The sequence below is a fragment of the Diaporthe citri genome, assembly GCF_014595645.1.
Source record: "Diaporthe citri strain NFHF-8-4 chromosome Unknown scaffold_6, whole genome shotgun sequence".
Lineage (NCBI taxonomy): Eukaryota > Fungi > Ascomycota > Sordariomycetes > Diaporthales > Diaporthaceae > Diaporthe > Diaporthe citri.
This window is the reverse complement of record NW_025064851.1, coordinates 1,898,998-1,921,661: the sequence shown is the minus strand read 5'-3', so window position 1 is coordinate 1,921,661 and position 22,664 is coordinate 1,898,998. Positions and strand designations below refer to the sequence as shown.

At 44.2% G+C, this 22,664-nt stretch overlaps 7 protein-coding genes across 7 annotated transcripts; 2 read left to right on the top strand and 5 right to left on the bottom strand.

The window, feature by feature from the left end:
• Window positions 1–5,018: 5,018 nt before the first annotated feature.
• Window positions 5,019–6,060, bottom strand: INS49_012558 (uncharacterized protein; the record flags this gene model as incomplete). Its single annotated transcript, XM_043173261.1, has 4 exons — window positions 5,019–5,336; window positions 5,417–5,826; window positions 5,878–5,933; window positions 5,984–6,060. 4 exons carry the CDS (start codon window positions 6,058–6,060, stop codon window positions 5,019–5,021), a joined length of 861 nt encoding a protein of 286 aa, XP_043022558.1.
• Window positions 6,061–6,889: 829 nt separating this feature from the next.
• On the bottom strand, window positions 6,890–10,446 carry INS49_012557 (uncharacterized protein; the record flags this gene model as incomplete). Its single annotated transcript, XM_043173260.1, has 7 exons — window positions 6,890–6,977; window positions 7,032–8,334; window positions 8,937–8,942; window positions 9,009–9,015; window positions 9,842–9,896; window positions 9,954–10,111; window positions 10,168–10,446. 7 exons carry the CDS (start codon window positions 10,444–10,446, stop codon window positions 6,890–6,892), a joined length of 1,896 nt encoding a protein of 631 aa, XP_043022557.1.
• A 1,527-nt stretch (window positions 10,447–11,973) lies between these two features.
• Window positions 11,974–14,037, bottom strand: INS49_012556 (uncharacterized protein; the record flags this gene model as incomplete). The annotated part of the gene is made up of 5 exons (XM_043173259.1): window positions 11,974–12,379; window positions 12,478–12,750; window positions 12,823–13,480; window positions 13,543–13,760; window positions 13,817–14,037. The coding sequence occupies 5 exons, from the start codon at window positions 14,035–14,037 to the stop codon at window positions 11,974–11,976; spliced, it is 1,776 nt and encodes a 591-aa protein (XP_043022556.1).
• A 1,827-nt stretch (window positions 14,038–15,864) lies between these two features.
• INS49_012555 (uncharacterized protein) lies at window positions 15,865–16,225 on the bottom strand (the record flags this gene model as incomplete). Its single annotated transcript, XM_043173258.1, has 2 exons — window positions 15,865–15,962; window positions 16,024–16,225. The coding sequence occupies 2 exons, from the start codon at window positions 16,223–16,225 to the stop codon at window positions 15,865–15,867; spliced, it is 300 nt and encodes a 99-aa protein (XP_043022555.1).
• A 1,189-nt stretch (window positions 16,226–17,414) lies between these two features.
• On the top strand, window positions 17,415–18,236 carry INS49_012554 (uncharacterized protein; the record flags this gene model as incomplete). The annotated part of the gene is made up of 2 exons (XM_043173257.1): window positions 17,415–17,566; window positions 17,609–18,236. 2 exons carry the CDS (start codon window positions 17,415–17,417, stop codon window positions 18,234–18,236), a joined length of 780 nt encoding a protein of 259 aa, XP_043022554.1.
• A 126-nt stretch (window positions 18,237–18,362) lies between these two features.
• On the bottom strand, window positions 18,363–18,818 carry INS49_012553 (uncharacterized protein; the record flags this gene model as incomplete). Its single annotated transcript, XM_043173256.1, has 1 exon — window positions 18,363–18,818. The coding sequence occupies one exon, from the start codon at window positions 18,816–18,818 to the stop codon at window positions 18,363–18,365; it is 456 nt and encodes a 151-aa protein (XP_043022553.1).
• Window positions 18,819–20,826: 2,008 nt separating this feature from the next.
• INS49_012552 (uncharacterized protein) lies at window positions 20,827–22,597 on the top strand (the record flags this gene model as incomplete). Its single annotated transcript, XM_043173255.1, has 2 exons — window positions 20,827–21,142; window positions 21,207–22,597. The coding sequence occupies 2 exons, from the start codon at window positions 20,827–20,829 to the stop codon at window positions 22,595–22,597; spliced, it is 1,707 nt and encodes a 568-aa protein (XP_043022552.1).
• Between the last annotated feature and the right edge of the window lie 67 nt (window positions 22,598–22,664).

The following is a 22,664-nucleotide window of genomic DNA, read 5'->3' as shown; positions in this document are numbered from 1 at the left end:
CGCTAGCTTATACCTAAATAATTATCTTTTATTTATTTATTTTAGCTAGTATATTAAATTATAAGAGTTAAGATATATTAATTATAAATAATAAGTTAAGCCTTTAGCATAATTAAAAGGCGTTAAGGTATAATTAAATAGCTAAGTAAAGAGTAATATTTAATTCGCAATTAAATTATAATATTCTTTATTTTTTATTATATAGCTATTTTTTAAGGCTTGCTATAAGGATTTAAAAAAGGAAAATATATTATGGTTTAAGTTTTGCTTATTATAATTAATTAGTAGGCTTTAGCCTTATAAGAATAAGCTTTAGCATAAGTATAAATAGGGAGTAAACCTTTTCCTTTACACTTTAAATATAAACCTTATTTAAATACCTTACAATAAACAACCCAAGGCTAGCTCATAATAATATAAAGCTTTATTTAATTTTATAACTTTATTTTTATATTTTAGTTTATTATATATATAAAAGGGTAATTTTATATATATTTTAAAATTAATATTAAAGTATAAAAATGCATTTTTAATATTATAATTATATATATAATACCCTTTATTTATTGCTATTATTAATAGCATAATATAAATCTTAGGGCGGTAAATTATAAAGAAAGTTTTTAAATAATCTACCCTTAATTTTTAATTATATCCCTAAATAATTTATTTAAATTTAAATTTAATATTACTTTCATTATTTATTACTTAATTAAGTTTTATAATAGCTGGATTATTTATATATTTCTTTTTATATATTTACTTCCCCCTTAAAGCCATATAGCTAAATAGTAAATTCATTATTATATAAGTATTTTATTTTTATAAATTATATATTTTATTTAGCATAGATTTAACCCATAGGGGTTTTTCTAGGTTATTTAATACCTTTTTTAAAAAAGATGGTTTATTAATATTAGCTGCAATTAAGCAGTATTTTAATATATTTTCTTAGGAATTTAATATAAATATTTGGTTATTTAATAATATATTTTATATAATATATATATAATCTTCTAGATTCCCTTAAACTATTATCTTATTTAAAATAAAAGGAGAATTTACTTCCCTATTTCCTTCCCTTTATTCTTATAATTCTAGGAATATATATATATTATTATTATTATTATTATTATTATTATTATTATTATTATTATTATTATTATTATTATTATTATTATTATTATTATTATTATTATTATTATTATTATTATTATTATTATTTATTATTATTATTATTATTATTATTATTATTATTATTATTATTATTATTATTATTATTATTATTATTATTATTATTATTATTATTATTATTATTATTATTATTATTATTATTATTATTATTTATTATTATTATTATTATATATTAATATATTATCCTTAAATATTTAAATATCTTAAACTAATAAAGGCTTTTTATTTTCTATATCCTATACTTAATATATATTTAATTTTAAAATTATATTTAATAATATTCCTTTTTTATTCTCTAAATTTAATTTAATTATATAATTATTATTTTAAAAATATATAATAAATCCCTATATTTTTAAGTTATTTATATAAGGTTTTCTTTTATTTATTACTTTATATAAATACTTATACCTTAAGCTTTTATAAAGTATAATATTATATAAATATATAATATATTTTATTACTTTTCCTTATAAGTATATAGGTAGATTTATTATATATAAAAGGCTTTTAACTTTATTTATTATAATTAAATTTAATCTTTCTATTAAGCCATTTAGCTTTTTTATATATAAAGGCATAATATAGTAATTTATAAAGTATTTATTTAATAAAATTTTAAATCATTTATTTATATATTCGCCTTTATTATTTATAAAGAACTCTTTTATTCTTTTATTATATTTATTCTTTGCTTTATTTTTATAATTAATAAAGGCTTTTAATACCTTATCTTTATTTCTATGCAAAGAAACCTTTAAATATTAAGTTCTTTTATTAAGAAATAATATATAATATTTATATTTATTATATATAAGTTTTAAAGAACCGCTTATATCACTATATACTCTTTTAAATATATTATATACTTAATTATTTAAGCTAATCTTATTTATTTTAATTATATGCTTAGCTTTTAAGCATATTTTATAATTATTTATATATTTTTAAATAAATTTATTTATTAATATATTTATTTTATATTTTTAAAGAAATATTTTTAAGGCTTAAATATTTATATAGCTTAATTTGCAATATTATTTATATATTTCTTCTTTATTTTTATTATTTATATTAAAATTTTATTAAATTATATATATTTTTAAAGGTTATATTTTAGCTTATTTATTTATTTTATTATATTAATTCTTATAAAATATAAGCTATTTCTTTAATATTCTTAAGTTATTAAACTATTTATTTCTTAAAAATATAATTTAATAATATTTCTTTTTAATTTTAATTTAATCTTATTACTTATATACTTATATTTAAATATATTTAAACTTAAAGAAAGTATATAATATATATTAAAAAATTTCTTTATAATGTTTATTTCTAAAAGCTTAATTATTAAATCCCTTATTTTATTTATAAATATAATACCTACATTACCTTATTTTATAGTTTTATTAATAATATATATAGTATTAAATAAGCATATATCTTAAAAATTAATTATATTTATAGCAATATTTACAGTTATTTCTATAGAATTTATATATTATTAATTTTCTATGAATTTATTATTAGCTGCTATGGTTATTATATATATATATAGGGTATATATAGAGTTATTTACCTTAATTCCCATTAAGTTATTAAAAGAAAGTTATAAGAAATTTAATAAATTCTCATTATATTTAGTATTTTTTATTAAATTATTTATAATTATATAAGCCATAAATTTTTCCTAAGCGCCTTTTAAAGCCATAAAAAACTTTATATTAGCTAATAAAGCTAAGAGTTACTTTTATATTTTCTTTTATTTTTCTTAGCTTATATTCTTCCTTAAAAAAGTAGTTTTTCCTTTTCTTTTCTTTATTTATTTATTTTTTAATTAGCAAGTACTTTATTTAAATAAAGGAAATAGCAATTCTTTTAAATATAGCCCTTTATTTTATAATTAAGGCATATAATAATCTTTTTTTTATCTTTCTTATTCTTTATATATAAAGCTTTTTTAAATAATTTAAAGAGTTTCCCTTTACTTTTATTTAATAAGCTAAAGAAAAGAAATTTAATTATATAAGCATTTAAATCTTTTTTAAAACTTTAAGTTATATTTTAAATAAAGCTAATATATTTATTATTTAAGTTATGGAAAATTTAATTAATTATAATTTATTTAAAAAGAATTATATTATTAGCTTTTAAATCCTTTAAAAAGAGCTTTAGCTTATTAATATATTTTTTTATAATTTTAAAATTATTAAAATTAATATTAAAAAACTTTTTATAAAGTAAATATTAGCTTATAAACCTAAAGAATTTATAATAAAATTTAAATATATTTTATGCTTTTTAGGTATTATTTATATTTTTTATAAATATAATAAGCCCTTATTTATATATAAGTTTAATATTAATAAAAGCTCTTTTATTTTAAGCTAAAGATAAGCCTTAAAAAGATTCTTAAAATTATTCTTAATAATATTTTCTTTTTTAAGCTAAGCTTAAATTTTAACGCTTAAATATATATATAATTTTCCATGTTATTAAAACATAAAACACTATATTTATTAAAAGATATCATTTTAAGGTAAATAAGTAAAATATTTATTAAAATAATTAAAATAATAAAAAGAAAGATATAATAAATTTTAAATAAATTTAATAAGTTAAGAAATAAAGATATAGGTATTAAAGTAGTATAATTATAAAGAGAAGAAGAAGGGCTTTCAAATGGTATACTTTTAAGGTATTATGGACTAAGAATGGCTGAGATGTAGTTAAGTGTTTCTAAGGGAGTTTGAGGATTGTTGTGGTTTTTATGTGTGGGCTCCGGGTTAAGAGACAAGGTTGATTTATAACGTTAAATGGGGCGATTTAATTGGTTAAGGGCTTATTAATTAGCCTAATTAAGTAATTAATTAAAAAGTTTATCTTAAAGTATAAAGCTTATTTATTTTAAAAGGTTTAAGAAGTAATGGCGATTAAGAGTGTTATGTAATGTATATTTTCCGTATTAAGTTAGCGTTGCCATTTTAAGTAAGCTCCGGAGCTTATAACCTTTAAAATAATAGCGTTAAATGCTTAGTTTATTAGGCTAGCTAACGTCTATTCTATGGGAGGGAAGGCCCCTATTTATAGTTATTATCCTCCATATAGTGGTAAACATATGGGGAAAAGGATATCCCGTATTAATAATAGCCTAGATATCTAGAATATTCCAACAGAAAAGAATGAACAGTGCTCTTCTGCCTCGCATAATCACATCGCTGCTGCCTGGGCCCAATTGTGAGTCCAAATCTTGGGTCGTGTCAAGGAGTGACCGACGAAGATTAGCGCCCAAATGCCATGCCCACCCTTGAAATGGTAGAGGCCGTTTGAGTTCACGGTCACCTTGGTAGCCATAAGACAGCACCAGAAAGGGCAAGAGGGTTTGGATGTTGGATTTGACATTGTATCCGACGGAAAGAAATTTGCAATGATATCGATGGATCACGTCTTCCGTGCTCCATATCCTTGTTGTTGTTGGCGGTTGAGCCAGAAAGGCGCCTCTGACCTCACGTCGCTTGGTTCTGAGCAGATCCAGTTCACATGTCCAACGAAAGACTGGATTAGTATAGCGTGACACACTCCATACCTGGCTATTGTCAGATTACTTACACAGACTCTCTAATCGCAGGAGGTAATCCATGAATAGAGGACATGGCAACCTATGTTGTGAATCCTCGTTTCGTTGGCGCAGGGATCGTAATTGACCAGCAAAGAACCGTGAGACAAAAGCAGGCTGGGCTTGTACAATGAGAAAAGTCGGGACTGCATCCCTCACTATCCCAACAAATGCGAGAGTCGGGGTATTGATATAGATGGTATGCTCATGTAAACCTTTTTATGTAAGAACCGCTGGGGAAAAGTGGTTCCGCGGTATTGCGGCTCTTCTTGATGAAAGGCTGATGGTATTGGTAGCCGGTACAGAAGATTATGCGGTCGACCCCGACAAGAGTTTGCCCATCTGTAAAAGTAACCCAAGGCGGGGAGGAAAGGAAGCGAGACACTCCCTTCATAGGCAAAGCGTTCGCAGGTAGTCCACCTGCAAGTGGTCTTGTTGAAGAAATCCACAGCTTGGACACATAAGTCGAGATCTTACTGGCGATATCAAACCCGGATGCTTGATAACCAACGATGAGCACGTTCTGAAAATATGATCAGTCTTGTATGATCAAAGAATTCAAGTTTGTTAGGTTGTGTCTGAAATTGGAAACCTGGGACTGACCTTGCCCCTAAAGGCGTCTGGGTTTCGATGAGACTTCGCATGAGAGACTGAGTTCCTCCACAATTCCCTCCATGTTGCAAGCCCTTCGTAATCAGGTATCGATGGTTCGTCATAGAGACCAATTGCCACGATGACGTATAAGAACTGGGAGGTGCCACTCTCTGCTGTGAGCACTGACTCCCAAGTGAGCTCCCAATGACCTCCAGCATATGCCTTATGAAATAAACGCACAACCTTGGTATCGAAGTGGAATTGTATACGGCTGTTGCACTTCTGCTGAATATCTTGGGCGTACCCCGCAAGGTATTCATGCACCAAATCGTGTTGCATGAACAGAGGCTGGCTGGTCCATGGATAATCCTGCAACTCCATGAGCCGGCGTGGGAAGTTGGTTTGCAAATCTCCGTAAACTGCAGATGCGAACGGCGCGTTTGGGTCCGGCTAAAGTGTCCAGAGCCCACCTGCCTGGCTTCGACGCTCATAAACGGTGACCTGAAAACCCTCGGCAGCTAGATGCCTGGATCTGGTCAGTGTGGATCGAAGCACGGCTGGGCTTATCGAACTTACTTGGCAGCGACAAGTCCGGAGAGACCTGCTCCAATGACCGCGACAGGCTTGCCAGCGATGATTTGGCTTTGATCCATGTCTGAGGAGACTCGGAAGGAATTGATTGATGTCATGTTGACCCTTGAAATGTTTCTTCTTGGGATCTCGGCTGGATGAGCTCAAGTACAGTGAGTATGCGAGCGGGAACATTGAAGGTTGTCAAGTTTTTTATAGCTTTCGTGCGACTCAGGAAGGAGCCTGATTATCTATAGAGCTCAGAAATGACAGCCTAAGTTCAACCCCGGCAACGCCCCTTTGCCATCGTTTTGTTGCCTTCCCAGGCATCAAGCGTCTAAGGTAATCCAGCCTTTGATGCCGTCGTATACCCCATGTTATTTGCCCAAGTTCAGATCTCACGTTCCTGAGGACCATTACTCAGAATCAGGTCTTATGTATGAGCCTTCTCGCTGAAACTACACAGGCATCAAGCAACAAAGGGCCCCGAGAATAGCGAGGGTATCTGACTTCAAAGCTAAATCAATGGGACTGTTCGTCTGAAAATGGCTTTGTCTCTCAGCGAGAATAATTAAACATCAAACAGTCTTAGATCAGGGCTGCGTTTCAAACCATAACCAGATCGCACCGTTGAAGCTCGTCCTCCCCCGATTGTCTTCCAATAATATCATTGTTTCCAATGTCCGATTTTCTATTCGGAAACGAAACATTACATTCTTTCACAGAGAGTGCTGCATTAACATGTACAAGAGGAGCTATCAGGGGTATGTAATTTGCAAAGGCAGAATGTCTACCTATGCCTTGAATTTCGCAAAATTGCACAGTTGTGATTGGAGCCTTGGGATCTCGGGCTGAATATGATTGGACAGCTTGAGTTGTCTTTCCCAGATGATCAGCATCACGGTCAGTTGTTTACTGGAAGCTTTGCTGAAGTATTCCCGGCTGTGTTGCATTGAGATCCAGGATCATTTGTCCGAACAGTCCATTTGCCCACGTGAACCTAATTAATTTTGGTCAGCTTGATTAGAGACAGAAACGCCGTCGTGCAACTCACCACTGCCTTGTCCAATCGCTCTGATTGAAGGTGTTTACACTCTCATGTATCAACCCAAGCCCATCCGTACTGCTGAGAATCTCCTTCAGCGAAGTTGTGATCTCCGCCTCGTCATCGGTCGTTAAGATCCTCACGATACTTGCCATTGGCCATGCCTGGCCAAGACCTGCGTGTGGACCGCCGACGGCGTTGATCACTGGGCCCCGCATGAAGTAAGGATTTCCCGTCGGGCCTGTGTGGTCCAGGATTACCGTTCGTGTGTTCTGGTAGACTTCGTCTTTGACATCCAGGTACCCCAGGAACGGTGCTGACAGCAGAGAAGGTATGTTAGCGTCGTCCATGATCGCCGTGCTCCCGAAGCCGTCCACCTCATACGCGAAGATCCTTGTGCCTGTAGTGGCGTCCGTCACGATGCCATAATTCTCAATCGCTTCCCTCAGCGAGTTCGAGAAATCCGTCATCTCCGCGGCCAGGCCAGCGGGGGCGGCATCACCCAACGCCGCCACGATCTCCGCCGTGGTGACAAGGTTCCGCGAGAACATCATATTGGCAGGGATGAAGAGTTGGTACAGCGTGTTGTCATCGCTAGGGCGGAAGGTTGAGCGGATCAGTCCCGTGCCATTTGCGACAGGACTGCCCACGCCGCCATTGAGTCCGGGGGTGAACGTGTACGGCGACTCGAGGACCCGGCCGTCTTCACCGTAAGTTGGTGTGAGCATGGCTTTTGCCGTATCTAGAACAGCCCGGACAGCGGAAAGCCATTGGAATTTCCCGAAAAACTCAACATCATTCGTTGCCGCGTAATAGTCGGTAGACACCTCGAGGAACGCAGCTAAGCTGTCAAGTTCGTATTTGCATTCGAAGACTGTCGAGTTGTCATATGCCGGCTTCACGGTGACGCCAACTGCAGCCCCATTCTCTGCAGGAGGGATGCCTGACTCGACAGGGGCTTGGAACGCGTTGCAGAAAGGGCCGAACAGTAGGTACCGTGCTTGAATGTTGATGACACCTCGGAAGAGTGAGGCAAGGCCGTCTGTGGAAGAGTCGTTGGCCTTGATCAAGGATCGATAGGGCTGCACCTGGTTGGCCGAGTCGCGGAGCCACATGGCGTTGATGTCTCCGGTGATCACAAAGGTCAATTCCTCCTCCGAGTTATTCGCCGCAAATCCCTTCCATTTGATTGCCGTATCAAGGGTGCTGGGGTATGTGTTCTCAAAGAGACGGTATAAGTCCGGGTCCGTGATTACGCCTTGCATCTGAACTAGGACACCTTCAACATCGGACGAGTTGAAAGTCCGGCACGCTGGGTCGGGCCGCATATAGGACAGCTGATATGTCCCGTTGGAAAATGGAGGGTGACGCTGCGTGGAATATGACGAATAGTCAGGACACTGAGCAGACGCAATGCCGGCAAGCAGGACAGCCTGCAGCAGGTATGTCGTTGGAGCCATGTTGATAGTTGAAGACTTGCTACGCCACGCCGACGGCCGCAGGTTCAACAATCGGGAGAACGATGGCGAACGGGGTCAAAGATCAGGAACGCTGCAGCGGGAGGTTCATCTGCTTATAGCACAGGTAAACCTTGTAAGGTGATCAATTTGAGTGCCATGGCATGCAGGAAGACTCTGGGATGTCGTTCTAATTTCATATGTGCGGGAAATGCTACGTTCCACTGCGCATGTTCGGAGATCATCTGAACCTTGCCTGCAAAGTGTGCCATCGTGGTGCCTGTCAGCCGAGCTTTGGCTATGCAGCTCGTCCCGGGCTCCCCCTCATTGCAACTCTCAGAGCCATGAGTGAGGAGAATAAGGGTAGTGCATATGCACAGCCACCAGCCGGCGTCATCAATCTAACGTCCCAGCCATGCTTGATATGTAGCGGGGTTTAGAATGCTTGAGCGCTCACCTTTCTCTGTGCAGGTTCGTAATATCGACACAAGCGAATATGTCATACCAGTACTGTGACCCAAGGTCTTACGGGGGGCCTGTGTTGGAATTAGACACTCAGATGAGAAGTATCTACCTTTCCTGGATAGTACGCATGATATGCTCCTTGTAGGTTTACCGCACCAAGGATGGAGCATCCAAATCTTGTAGCCCCCTATCCTGGCCAGATCTGACATTTCTATGCATGATATTGAACCTAACTTTTGATATCGAAGCTAAGCTGCATCCCGTGACGTTTGCAACTCGAAAGAAACACTACACCCCCAACTGCACGCTTAGTCCTCAAAATCTTCAATGTGAGAAGTATGTTCTGGCCGCATATCCCATAATCTGTCTTGTTGGGGGCATACAAGGCAACACGAATGGTCTCAGAGTATAACAAGATGTGCTGGCATGCTGTCCCGGGTAGACGGTGGCATGAGAGCAGGACACCAGAATCAATGCAGCGGAACTATGAGAACTCCATGAAGAGAGAGCTCGAAGAAAATTCTCAGTGGTCAGGATGACCCAAAATTGTGGTTGTTAAGATTTTGCCTGATCGAAAAGAATACATAGGCGTGCGGCCGACAACCCGTCTATTTCTAGCGAGCTATCTAGGCCGTCGATAACCATTGCCTGCTACGGAAACGCACCCAGCGACTTCTGCGTAATCCCAGTGAAAAAAACAGGGACACTATCACCAGATTCCTAGCATCTCCAGGACGTAATCTGGTTCTCGTACTCGACAGTACGGGGGTCGTCCTCGGCGGGGACGGCAAGGTTGTACTACAAGCAACACACGGATGTTAGTCAACATGTATCTGAGAATACCGACCGCGACGGGTCGACAAAAGAGCGTGGCTTCAGAAAAACATCGTGACTTACGTTGTATGAGCTGGTGAACCCACGGTCGTCACCCTTATCATTGCAACCCTCGTACCTGGTAAGTCACGGGTTAGCATCATGAGGGATTTTATTTGCATTGATTTGAACATACAGATACCACTGGCAGTCACCACCGGTGTTCACAGAGAGGGAAGTGACTTTGTTGTTGAAGCGGTCGCTGACTTCTGTGGAGTTGGCGGGCTGGAAGTCAAAGTAGGACACACAAGCCCCAGGTTTGGCACCAAATACCAGACAGTCTCCGCGGAAACCCTGGTTATCAAATGTCAGTTACACTGATCCTGTAGTTTACGAAGAAAGAAGCATACGTCGTCTGTGCATTGCAGTGTATAGATAGCATCTGGGATTGTGGAGTTGCGATCCGGGTCGGCGTCCTGGCGCTTGTCCGTCCCCTCCAGCAGGACTACCTCGGTGCTGACAAAGGTATTATAAGCGTCCGAGTCGACTACCTTGGTGTCGAAAGGAATACCAGCATCAACATCAGCCGCAATGTGCAAAACACTCCTCTTCTCGATTGGTGCAATCGCGGCGGACAAGACAGGGGCCACCGCGCTGGCGAGGAGGACGAGGTTGGTAAGGCTCTGCATTTTGAATTTGGGTCTGTGTGGGAAAGAATGAGTGACTTGTAAAGGAGTGTAAGCTCAGTACCTTCGGATAGAGACGAGAACCCTGAATGAATGACTTGATGCTCTGCACAAAGAGCAAATCCTCCACGGCCTGAAGACTGCTTTCTCTCTTATATGATGGAGTCATGACAGAAAGCAGCGCATCGGATACCCCGGATCGAGCGACTTGGCATCGGGCTTCAGTGTGAATCTATTTCAGTGAGAGTTCGTCCGAACTGATTCAGGGCACCGAGACTTACTGGGGATCGAAGATGAAATAAACGTAAATCCCCCTGATTCTGGAGGCTTATCCCCTGGAGTGTTCCACTTTCATCCGAAGAGGCATCTCTGAAAGTTTAACTAAACTGCTTCGGCATGAATCGATCGTCTTGGAACAATGTCGACATCCCACGGCCACCCGGTAAATAGGCACATGATTCGCACTGTTTGTTGCACACGGTGATGTGATTGGAAGAGTTCATTACCCCTGACATACGGGTGCCAGAAACATAAAATTGCATATTACCATATGTGAAAACAAATTGACGGTGTGAATAAGGGGAGATCGACAATGTTTCTAATGCCTCAAAGATTACAGCCAGTGTCTTGGCTTTTACTATAGCTAACAAATAGTGTCAGGTGCACAGAAGCCTAGTACCTAGGCACCGTATAACTTGTGGCATGATACGGGGGAATCGCAGTATAGCAGCCTGAACGCTTTCTGGGGGAAGGAAGCCTGTGTCGAAAGGGCCACGCTTACAGTAGCACATATTTTGGAACGATGGTTGGTGCCAGCCTCTGGTTGTAGACTTGGAGCCTTGACGACGTCGTTATCTGACAGTAAGACGCCGCCGCCGGCGTTGTACGTCCGGGTGTTCCCACCCCATCAAGTTTATTAAACTTTATCCAAGATCTACGTTTTTGTCGAGGCCCACTCTAGTAACACTGAGAAGTATCATGTGCACAGTTTCAGCTTAATCGTCCCTTTGAGCCAAGTTGGCAGTGCCAACTGCGGGCAATCACAGTGCCTTGTTTGAACCAAGTTTACTCGTCGACCCCACTGCTGGCGCCGAATTACTACGCTGATGCAGGGATCCGGAGCTTCGACTACCAAGGCTGTCCTTAGAAAGGCCCATGGAATCGAATCACATTCGTAGGACGGTCTTTCATAGGATAACCTCCTGTGGGATGATCTCATTTGGGGTGTCCTCCGACGGCGATTGTATTCTTAGTGATCACTCTAAATGGGATGACTTCGTAGATTCTATAGGAATGCCTGCTTTGAGATGGGCATCGATTTTCTGCAGATACGTCAATCTACGACGTTGCAAGACACAGCCATAGTTTCAAAGATCTTCGAGTAGCTGTATTCAACCACTGGCAGCCTTTCGGCATGTGCGGCTTCGGCAATCGACTAGGAGCTTTGATCTCCTTTGCAGGTCCTGATTCTCATTTCCACAAGATTGACATGGCTCGAGTTGTGTGTAAGGCACTTTCGCCTTGAACTATTCAGAAGACCACACCCTTTGTTTGCTGCTTATCGCTCAGACGCTCGTTCTTCAGGATGGAAACCCAGACCAAAGAACCTGCCGCTGAGGCAAGCGAAGCAATGAGCATGTACTTCTGTGTTTCGCCATAAGCCCCCACAATCGCTTCCCTCGCCGGGCTTCCCCAGTCATAACTGAGTTGTATCTCCAGATCTCCATAGATGGTAGTCGAGTTCGCCTTCAACTCCTCAGGCAAGTAGCTGCTGAGCAATCCCGGAAGGGTATTCGTCCAGATTGCTCCGCTGATGCTCTGACCGATGGCGCCGCCAACGGCCGTGACGAGCGCCAGCACAGCCAATGCGACGGCAACGTCACGATGGGGGACGCTCCCCATGACGGCAATCTGCTGGACTTGTGCAAGTGTACCGCTGCTGTATGTTAACCACGTGCTACAGACCATAGAGTGGTACACACTGGAATATTTTAAAGAACAGCAATCGGGGAACCGCGGTAGGAGAAAACTGACCCTGCTAACGAAGTGAACACTTCGCACATGACCACGTAGGCGACGTTCGTGCCCGGCATGCGGAATTTGAGCATGAGTCCAGTGAAGAGGATCCAGATAGGGACGGATATGAGGGCAAGCCATTTGAAACGGTCCGAGTACCGAATGAGAAGGCCAACAGGGACGGCCCAGGCACATGATACAATGTTGAAGATGTTGACGATGTAACCAGCCTCCGAGACGCTGAGGTCATAGACAACCTGCAGGTAAGAAGAGAAGTAGAGCTTGTAGCAGCTAGGCAGCAAATCAAGGTCAGCGGTTGTCCGTGGCGCACATGTAATCGGTGTATAGAGAACGTGAACTTACTAGAAGGAGATCCACGTGTTTCCACCTAGCAGGGAAGCTGCTAGGACATTCCTGTTCTTGAACAACGAGTAAGGGATAAAGGTTTTGGGCGCAATGTACTTCTCGTACAGGGGAAAGGCAATCAGACAGAGCACACCGATGACGAGCATGGAAATCACCGTTCCCGATCTCCACTTGTCTGCCTGGTAGCTGGCCAAGCTGAAAGGCAGTAGCAGCAGAGAGAACCCGGCCACGCCGAGCAGGACACCAAACACGTCGAGCTCGATAACCCAGTACTTGATTGACTGCCACCACGTCCTGCTTCTCTCCGCGTCGGTCTTCTCCTTGACCAAGCCAAGCTTCTTTGCTTTCCTCAGGTGGACCGCAAAGACGAATACGACCGGCGCACAAACGACAGGAATGATGATGCAGAACGCCCCGAAGCCCCATCGCCATGTGCTTCCCTTCAGGATGGCCTGGGCTGCAGCAGGGCCAGCGAAGGTGTTGCATATGTAAGGGGTCGTCGTGAAGCCGAAGAGGATCATGCGGTTCTTGAGCTTGCTAGTGTCGGCGATGAATACCTGCAGTACATAGCTGATTCCGTTCATGCCGGTCCAGAAGAAGACTTGCCCGGCGGCATAGGTTTGGATGTTGCCGCAGGCGGCCATCAAGACCAGAGCTAGGGTGCAATATGTCGGCATTTTCGATCTATAATTGGTACCAAGGGACAGGGCCACTCACCTATGACCGTGATAGTCAACATGATGATCAGGCCGTCATTTCTACCGATTACGTCCAAGATGCGGGCCAGGGGTAGCTTAGCCACTCCTGCCACGATGGTCGAAATGATGCTTGTGGTTCCGAGCAAGCCATGCTTGCCAAAACTGCTCGTCACAAACGGGAGGAGGGACGCAGATATCTGCTGCTGTAGCGAGTCGGTGAAGAATACGATCCAGATACTGTACGAAGGACTTTATCAGTATCAAGACGGCTGATCTCGCAGGATCATGCTCACAAGATGTAAGTCACAATGAGCCATGTCTTCGTCCAAGTCTTCGCGGCGGCCTCGATCCTCTCGACACCGGCGAGGCCACCAGTGTTGCGTTCATCGTCAGAGCCCAATCCCGAGTCCGAGGCACTGTCGACGGCGACGTGGCCCTTCTCGTCCGCCTGACTGACTGGCTGATCGTCGAGTCCGGTCACCGGACCGCTCACATGCGGCTTTTCGGCTGCCATACTTGAAGCTACACCATGCGAGGTTGCCCGGGTGTGGTCAATGAGAGGGGTAGGGAGTGGTCTTTGAGAGGACAAGATGATTTATGCAGCCTCTTAAGACGACAGCTGGGCGGTCGCTGCTAAGAATCCCGAGATTCTGGGTCGTTGCTACCTTGTGCAAATCAGCCCGCTTTAATTACCGTCCCGCCGAGCTGTGGGCGTGGCAAAATAGGGGAACACGATATTTGGCGAGGAAAGAAAATCGCCGTCTATCAGAGTTTTTTTCTCTCCTCCACCCATCCTGCAGCAGTCTAGCAGGTGACAACGGCTGTGCTCCTCGTATGAGCGGGCTGCGCCGCGCACTTTTAGGTTCAGACGGGGCCGGTTCTAGCTCTTGGTATCTTGGCTGCAGGCTACCTCGCCAATGAGCCCTGGGCGCCCAGAGATCCAGTTGATCTGATAAGATTTCGAAAGTACGATAACGTAAAGCCAAGAAGGGAGGAAGCCATTTCTGGAGCGTTGATGGGATGCCACAGTGGTACGAGTCTCACTTGGACAAGCCAAAGCTGACTTTATGGCACACTGTTCACCCATCCAAGTGCGCGAGACACGGAGCTTGGCACCGGCTTGGGAATAGACTGGCCATCTGATTTCTCATAGTCAAACCAAGATCTGTTGGTGCTGTCCCGATACTTCAATTTCCATATCTTTCAGGATAATTCAATTCCCTCGTGGATCATGCGTCACCGTCATTTAAAGACAGTCTCAGTCAGACCCCACAATTGTTCGTTTCTGTGGAGGCAGGCGGGGATCGCCTCCGCGCACCAGCACTATTCTGAAGGAACAACATCTCCACAAGGCAGAACCAAGATGCTGCAGCAAGGGAATTATATCTCCTGGTGGGCTGTTTTTCTGCAGACCGCAGGGGATTTTCTTATTGGTCTCCTGAGTTGACGAGTGGGCGATCTCGACCGGCAGAATAATTGCGGCAACGGGAGGACTCGAGTCATGAACGGGAATACGATTTCATTCATCCTGTGTCTATGTATTCTCACATGCCATCAGTCACTGCGGTCGGAGCTCTTCGCTTCGAGAACAGTCTGTCAGATGATGTAACGCTAGGACAATGAGGGATGTATGGATACGGCGTTCATCGCATGCACCTAGGTGTGCAGTTAACATTGTCTAATTGTGGAAATAAGAAAAGTTGATCAATACCGCTGATCACGATTGCTTAGTCTTGCACGCCCACTCCTCCCGTCCAGTTTTCTGTTTAGCAAGTGTCCATAGCGCATATTTGTAGTGACTCGCTCTCTCCTCTGCCTGTAGGTAACGCTTCATTTTGAAGTGTCTGAGGATGTCACATTTTTGGGCCAGAAACCCAGTTCGCCTTGCGGAAACATCCCTCCTGTGACTCTAAGTCTGCACCAAGCGGGTAAGGAATGACTTTTACGGGTACTTCCGACTAATTGTAGAGGCTACTGCATCTATGTGCGCAATGTTCCGAATTAACGTCCAACACCATGAGATTTGGGCGCATCTGGAAGCAATTGTTGAACAGCCAAATAGTGATAAGCATAATTTGAAACATTCTAATTGTGAAACAATCATGGAAACTGCATGTGCCAAATCTGGGGACTGAATTATTGTTTTGCTATGTACCTAACTAAGCCAGGATCTGTCGAAGCCGAAACTCGAGGGGGTATCGTGGTATACCAAGGACACCGCGCAGAACTAAACCATATCTTGCCTTCAACGCCTTCTTCATTCCTCTGTCGTCATTGTTAAGTATTGCAAGGTCAATCTGTGCATGCAATCATGTTCGACGGTGGCGCCATCAAGACAGCTCTAGTTGGTCTTTTTCGCAGGGACCACTGGTTTTCCCTGCTGCTGACGAGTGTAGATGTAGACACCCGCAGCGACCACTCCCAAGACCACAATGTTGCCTACGACATACGATCAGTATCCGTGGCCACATCATGCAGGGTAGTATTTTGTTCGACTTACCGGCGATGAACTTTCCGATGCCGCCCACTAGATCGACAGCTCCCTTGCCCACGTCGAGGAAGAGGTTGATGACACCACTGAAGAAGTTGAGGACGGTCGTGATCAGCGTGTTGACGAGCGAGGCGAAAGTGCCGATGATGCTGGCAAAAAGCTCGTAGATCGACTTGAAGAAGTCCTCGAAGGCAGCGATGAATTTGGTCATCTTGGCTGTGATTTCGTGGGGCTGTTGTGGTAGAAAAGGATGTCTGTCAGACGAAATGCGGTATGAATTTTGCTTCCTTCGATAAATGAATTGTGGCTGGAAGTTTGTGATGGAGAGCAATTGCGTAGCTGGAGCCGTGCTTGAGTGTGTTATATCTTCGCCCGCTATTCCCAACAGCTCCGCCGTCAAGCCACGGTAAGGGTGACGTCAGTTGTCAGACGGGACACACGCCACACAAAGAAGGCCCCGGCTTGGGGAAGTCGTCATTGTGGAAGTACCTGGGTACCTGGTTCTCCTTTGAATGTGGCTCCAAACCTGTTTGCAGCAAGGTTAGATCAGCAGTGGCAGCCAATGACATGAACTGGCTAAGATCAAAGCTGCCTGAATGGGCGGTTTGTGGCTGGTGAGTTGTCAACAGCGCGCTAGACCACGCCGGGGCTTCTCCTCCGATTAGCAGAGACAAGCCGACAGACTGCAGACTGGTCGGTCCGTCATGCAAATGACGAGATTTTGCCAACACGGTCTATGGCGGGAAGAAAATGCTGCCTGGGTGGCATGTCGCATGCATATTTCCATACTCACTCCGGTAATGATAGAGATCTAGAGAACAGCCTTCCTATGACGCCATTCCAAAGACGCAGAATCAGCCAGCCTGACACTCAAAGCCCAACTCAAGAGCTCAAGGGAGCCGTACAGCATCAGCTATGCACTACACCTCAGTATTGGAAACTTCTCTACAACTGCTTCTACAACTACATCTGCCAGCTTGGACGTTATCTCGCCTCTTACGGACTGTATGGACTGATAATTGTTGAATCTTTGGGGACATGATGTATCAGTGGAAGTGGCATGTGGAGGCCCTTTCCAGTGACTGGGGCCAGTGAAGCCTGAAGCGAGTGCCTGAAGTAAACGCTTAAAGAAGCTTCTAGCAATCTCACATTGAATGAAGCTACTCCATACTATTGTAGACTGCCCATGTGTGAATCTTAGACCAGTGAATGGCAGGTGACCACGGCGCCATAAAACCCCTCTACTGCATCCTTCGAGAATCTGCAACTGAACCTACCACAGCCTGTCAACAACAACTCACAACAGCCGAGGACCATCGTTTCGACGACAGGTCACTATCTTGGCATCAACCATGCCTCCTTCCGACAATGGTGAAGATGCCGAGACCCAAAAGTAGTCCATGACGAAGATGATCCAGAGAGTGACACGAGAAAGGGCAAGGCTCGAGGTCGTCAAGGCCACCAACGAGTACCAACTTGCATGCCACCATGCCGTTCGAGCCAACAGACTTGAATTCGAGCTGGAGGATGTCAACATCGGCGGTCTCCTCGAGTAAGTCTCATCTACTGACGCTGATATTCAATCGTTGCCCAGCTCTGCCTCAATGGGTAACGACAGCAGCGACGAGGACGGCGACGGCCGCAGCACCTTCGATCAGTGCACTGTGTACGCGATCGTGCGCCCTGACGGCAATCTGCCGCCCGACCGTATTGCAACCCTCCGTATGGCCGCAATCGCCGAGAGTCAAGTGAACATCGCAACCTTTCGCGGCGACATTCTGGAGACCGTGCTAGATGTGGAGCCACTCGCTCACGACCTCTTGGATCGCCATGGAGCGTTCAGGTCCGGTATCTGGGGATGTGGGTCTCCAAAGGAAGGAACAGGAGTCTGGGGAAGCGAGTTTGGACGTGGGCTTCTTGTCTTCATTGAGCACGTCGACGTCAAGCACTCTCTACGTGGAATTGGCGTCGGCACCAAGCTCTTCAAACAAGTTTTGGACTGGGTGAAGAAGAAGGCACGCGAGCTCGGCCAGCCCGCTGAGGCCTGCAGCTACTTGGTGGTGGCGCCTGGTTCCCTTAGACAAGACGTCGTCCGCGAGTTTGGAGAGGGGAACTTCTTCACAGGAGACTACGGCACGAGGCAGGCGGAGGTTGATGGGTTCATGGAGAAGCAGGCAGAGAAGTCGAAAATGTGGCTCCCAACCTTTGAGCGTCTCCCATGATTTTGATTCCTACCCTCTAATCCTGCATTTCTGTGTACAAATTCTGGAGCGACCTCCTTTTCTGAGTCCTCCCTTCTGCCTTAGGACTGTTTCTTAAAGGCACTGTTCTCTTCTAAAAGCCATCAATCATGCGGCCGATTCAGCCAGCCGCTGAAGCATTGGGATATCCATCAAAAACAAGTCACGGTCCTCATCGTCGATAAAAACGGAAGGCCCATTGCTCATCATCAACATTTCCACCTCCTCCTCGAATACGAGTGGGTCATGGACCGCGCCCTTCCGCTCTGAGACGTAGTCGCCCTGGGAGAAATGACCTGTTTGTGGGTGCTCGCCGTCGCCCCGGAGGACGTATATATCAGCGCTCTCGATGTGTCGGTGGCGCGGGAGGACCCCTCCCTTTTCCGCTCGTATGATGACAGTGTGTGCACCTGTCTCAGGGGAGAGTTTGACGAGTTTAATCCAGACTTTTGGCGCAAGCGGGAGCCACTTCAAGTCGTTACAATGGACTGTGTCTCCGCCGTCGTGATATCCACTTTCGCTTGGCCGGGCCAGCTTCTGAGTTGGGGTAGCTGCAGTGTTCATGTTCTTGCAAGTGAATCGTGGCCAGCGAATTGAATCCAAGGAAATTTCTGATAAGAGAAGGTATGATGGCGTGTTCTGTGTAGAGGATGCAATATAGACTTGATGACAGCTCGGGTTGACGCAAGTTGAGTTCGCAGTGATGCCTTGACCGCCCTTATGAGCTGAAGGTCTGGGTAGTCAAGCTTTTGATTCATTCCGAATGGCCAGATACGGCGACTCATAATAGTGTATTCTGGAATTAAGATTCCGAACGGTGCCTTCAGACTTGGTTAGACTTGTGCCGTACCCGCTCTTTGTGATCACAATATTGTGACGATATCACATTTGAAATGCTCCCGTAAGGCACGTTGTTCGCCGTAGGCGTTGCGGCTCTCTCATGGACCATCAGGATTCTGTGGGGATTTCTTCAATTCTAGCACCCCACTAGGCCGCAGTTTTGGTTGCTGGGTAAATCCGTACATCCGGATCATAATGGTAGATTAATCTACTTGTAGACTGCAGAATCATTTTCTTCCCTGCTGAATAGTAGCGGCAAACAGGCTAGTCCGAAGTCCAAATGTACTAGGTGTTCTCGGTGGACTTGAATCTTGACCGAATACCGACCTGGTGGGTGTTGTGGGGACATGGAAAATTTGAGCCAGGACAGCTGAGATTAGTACCGTCAGCGCATATATTAGCTTACTCAGACTGAGTAAGATGTATCACTTGGTGACAGATGAAGACGCCATACGAGCACGTGCAAAGCATCGGCTCGTGTGCTGCAGGGAAGGGTTCGAAGGAGTAGGCAACGGACAAGCCGGGGCGTGCAAAACTAACCATACCGTAGAAATGGAAGATCATGGCCAAAAGCAGTTGCAATGCGATGCCCAAACCGGCCCGCAAGGTAGGGACATATTGGCTTGCTTTAGCTAGCGGGAGTGGAGGGGAGGAGGCAGGGCTCGCAAAAGAAGAAAGAAAGAAAGGCACTAATTTTGGCAAGCCAAGTGTAGAGCGACAAGGACAGCCGGAATTCAGAGCCCTTGTTCGAGTCTGAAGCATGGTGCAGTCGGGATGCATCAAGCGAGGAGAGAACTGGATATAGTACAGGCTCGGCAATCTTTAATGGCGTACAAACCGTTGAACAAAAAGACGTCCTGTCCGTTTTGAGATCAGATTAGTAGTGATTTCTCAAAGCATAGTCAGCTGCATACTGTTGATCGTAACACAGAGAGTCAGAATGGGCATTCTGGCGTATTGGGTGCGTATACCTGCGTCCTTGCTTGAGCTACGTGTCACGTGGTACATTCAGAGAGGTAGGGCATCTACGTGTCTATAGGATAATTTGGCACGGGACAACCTTCCATAGGATAGCCTTCCATCGGATAATTGCTTGTAGTACTACCTCTGCCCCGGGATAGAATGACTTACTATAAGGTACCTATCCTGCTATAATCCCCATGAGTAAATTGACTTGCTCGTGTCGCCAGGTACAAGCCACAGTAACGCTACTCCTGATGAGTCTAGAGCTTTTCCAAATCGGAGAAGTGGGACATGCGCACCATTCAAATACACCAGACCTCAGAATCGGCTCCGCATTGGTTACTAGATGACCCGCGGATCTCCAAATTCGTCTGGAGAAATGACTTGGCTATCTCCTGACTGTCCGTACACTCAGCGCTCATCATTGAACGAGTGAAGGTCTCGGGCTCTCTGAGTGGGATCCGGTACCGGCGTCTGGGCCACTTCAAGCTAGAAGCTCGCTATTCCGAGCTGTCTGAGCGGAGATGGTTGATTCCCCAAGAGCCATGTTCGGGGTATGAGCCAATCATGGTGGCCCAATTCCACGCCGTAACTAGGACTCGTTGGGTTCCCGTAGCTCTCATACGGGTTATTCCTGTCTTCCTTCTCGGCATCGCTCTTACCTACCCTTGGCACCCCTTCGATTGTCTGGACTCTGAACATTGATCACTCTGCTCTTCTCATTAGTACAATGACATTTACTGATGTAACAACTCAGCGAATCTCCAACATGGGACAAGTCAGCGTCAATATCCCCCACCTGGCCGAGAATGAGAACTCGAAGCAGCTCATGGTCAATGAAAGACCATTTCTCATGCGAGCCGGTGAACTTCAGAACTCTTCCTTAACCTCAGTCGAGTACATGGAGCCGGTTTGGCAGAAGATGGTAGACACGAACATCAATACCTTGCTCGGCTGTGTCACCTGGGAAATGATCGAGCCCCAGGAAGACATCTTCGACTTTTCTGTTCTCGACGAGATTATTCTTGCGGCACGGAAGTATTCTATGCATCTCGTGCTGCTCTGGTTTGGCTCATTCAAGAATGGTAAAACCCTCCGTTGCTCCATCTCGTGAGATGTCACAACGCGTGGAGACTGACAACAACGCAGGACTCTCAACCTACGTGCCACCATGGGTGAAACAAGATCCAAAGCGTTTCCCCCGAGCCAAGCTGCGTAAAGCTGGCGGCCGTCTCGAGACGGCCGATGTTCTATCCATATTCCATCCAGAGGGCCGTAAAGCCGACGCAAAAGCTTTTGGTGCGCTCATGAAGCATCTGCGCGAATTCGACGAGTCGCATTCCACTGTAATTATGGTCCAGGTCGAGAACGAAAGCGGCCTACTTGGAGATTCGCGAGATGGGTCTGAGCTTGCCGAAAAGGCCTTCCATGAGCCAGTCCCGCAGGGCTTGGTACACTTTCTTTCTTCGGACTGGGGTCAGCTGAACAAGGACATAAAGGAGCAGAACCTGGCCCAGTTTAAACCCCGCTGTGAATCTTCCACGACTGGGAGAAGAGACTGGGAGACCGTTTTCGGATCGAGTCCCCGAACTGACGAGCTATTCATGGCATATCACTACGCGCTCTACGTCAACGAAGTCGCTACGGCCGGCAAGGAACAATACCCTATCCCACATTATACCAACTTGTGGATGAACTACGCAGGAGAAGATTCGGACAATGACTTTCCCGTCGTCGTCGGCGGAGGCGGTATGCCGGGAGACTACCCTTCTGGCGGAGCTGTGAGCAACGTGATGGATGTGTGGATGCATTTCGCACCTCAGTTGGATTTTCTCGGCCCCGACATTTATCTAAACGACTACGCAACGTCGTGTGCCATGTACAGACATAGGAACCAGCCACTCTTCGTCCCGGAACAGCGACGGGATGAATACGGCGCTCGCCGCATCTGGATTGCCCATGGATCTTATGCGGCCATGGGGGTTACTCCATTCGGTGTCGATACCGTAGATCCTGAGGAAAACCCCTTCACTAAACATTATGGGCTGCTCAAGTCCGTTTCGGCGATTGTGCTCGAGGCCCAGCGTCATCCCAACTCATCTATCGGCTTTTGCTTTGACGAAATACCAGATGGTTCTTCTGGCAACCTCTCTCGCCCTGTCAAGCGAATTTGGGGTGATTTCGAGATCACCATCGATCGATGCTTCGTCTTCGGGAAGCCCGGACCAGGCTCAGGCATGGTGATTAGCTGCGGACATGGCAAGTTCCTCCTAATTGGTTGGGGCTTCCAGGTCAGCGCGAAGGCTGTAACCCAGAAGAGCACTTTCACTGGTATCTTGAAGTTCGAGGAAAAGGCAGTTGATGACGCGGAGACTGGTCGTTTGAGAACAGTGCGTGTTTTGAACGGAGATGAAACGAAGAGTGGCAGCTTTGCTATGATGCCCAACGAGGACCCTGACTATGGCGGTTTCCCCATATCGGTTACTGTTCCGGCAAGGACGATGATTGCTGAGGTGACTTTTTACTCTATTTCTGACTAGGTCATTGGACATAATGGAATTTACCTTTGCTTGAGTCATTCAGATCCCAGCAGAAAGCCTCTGAAGG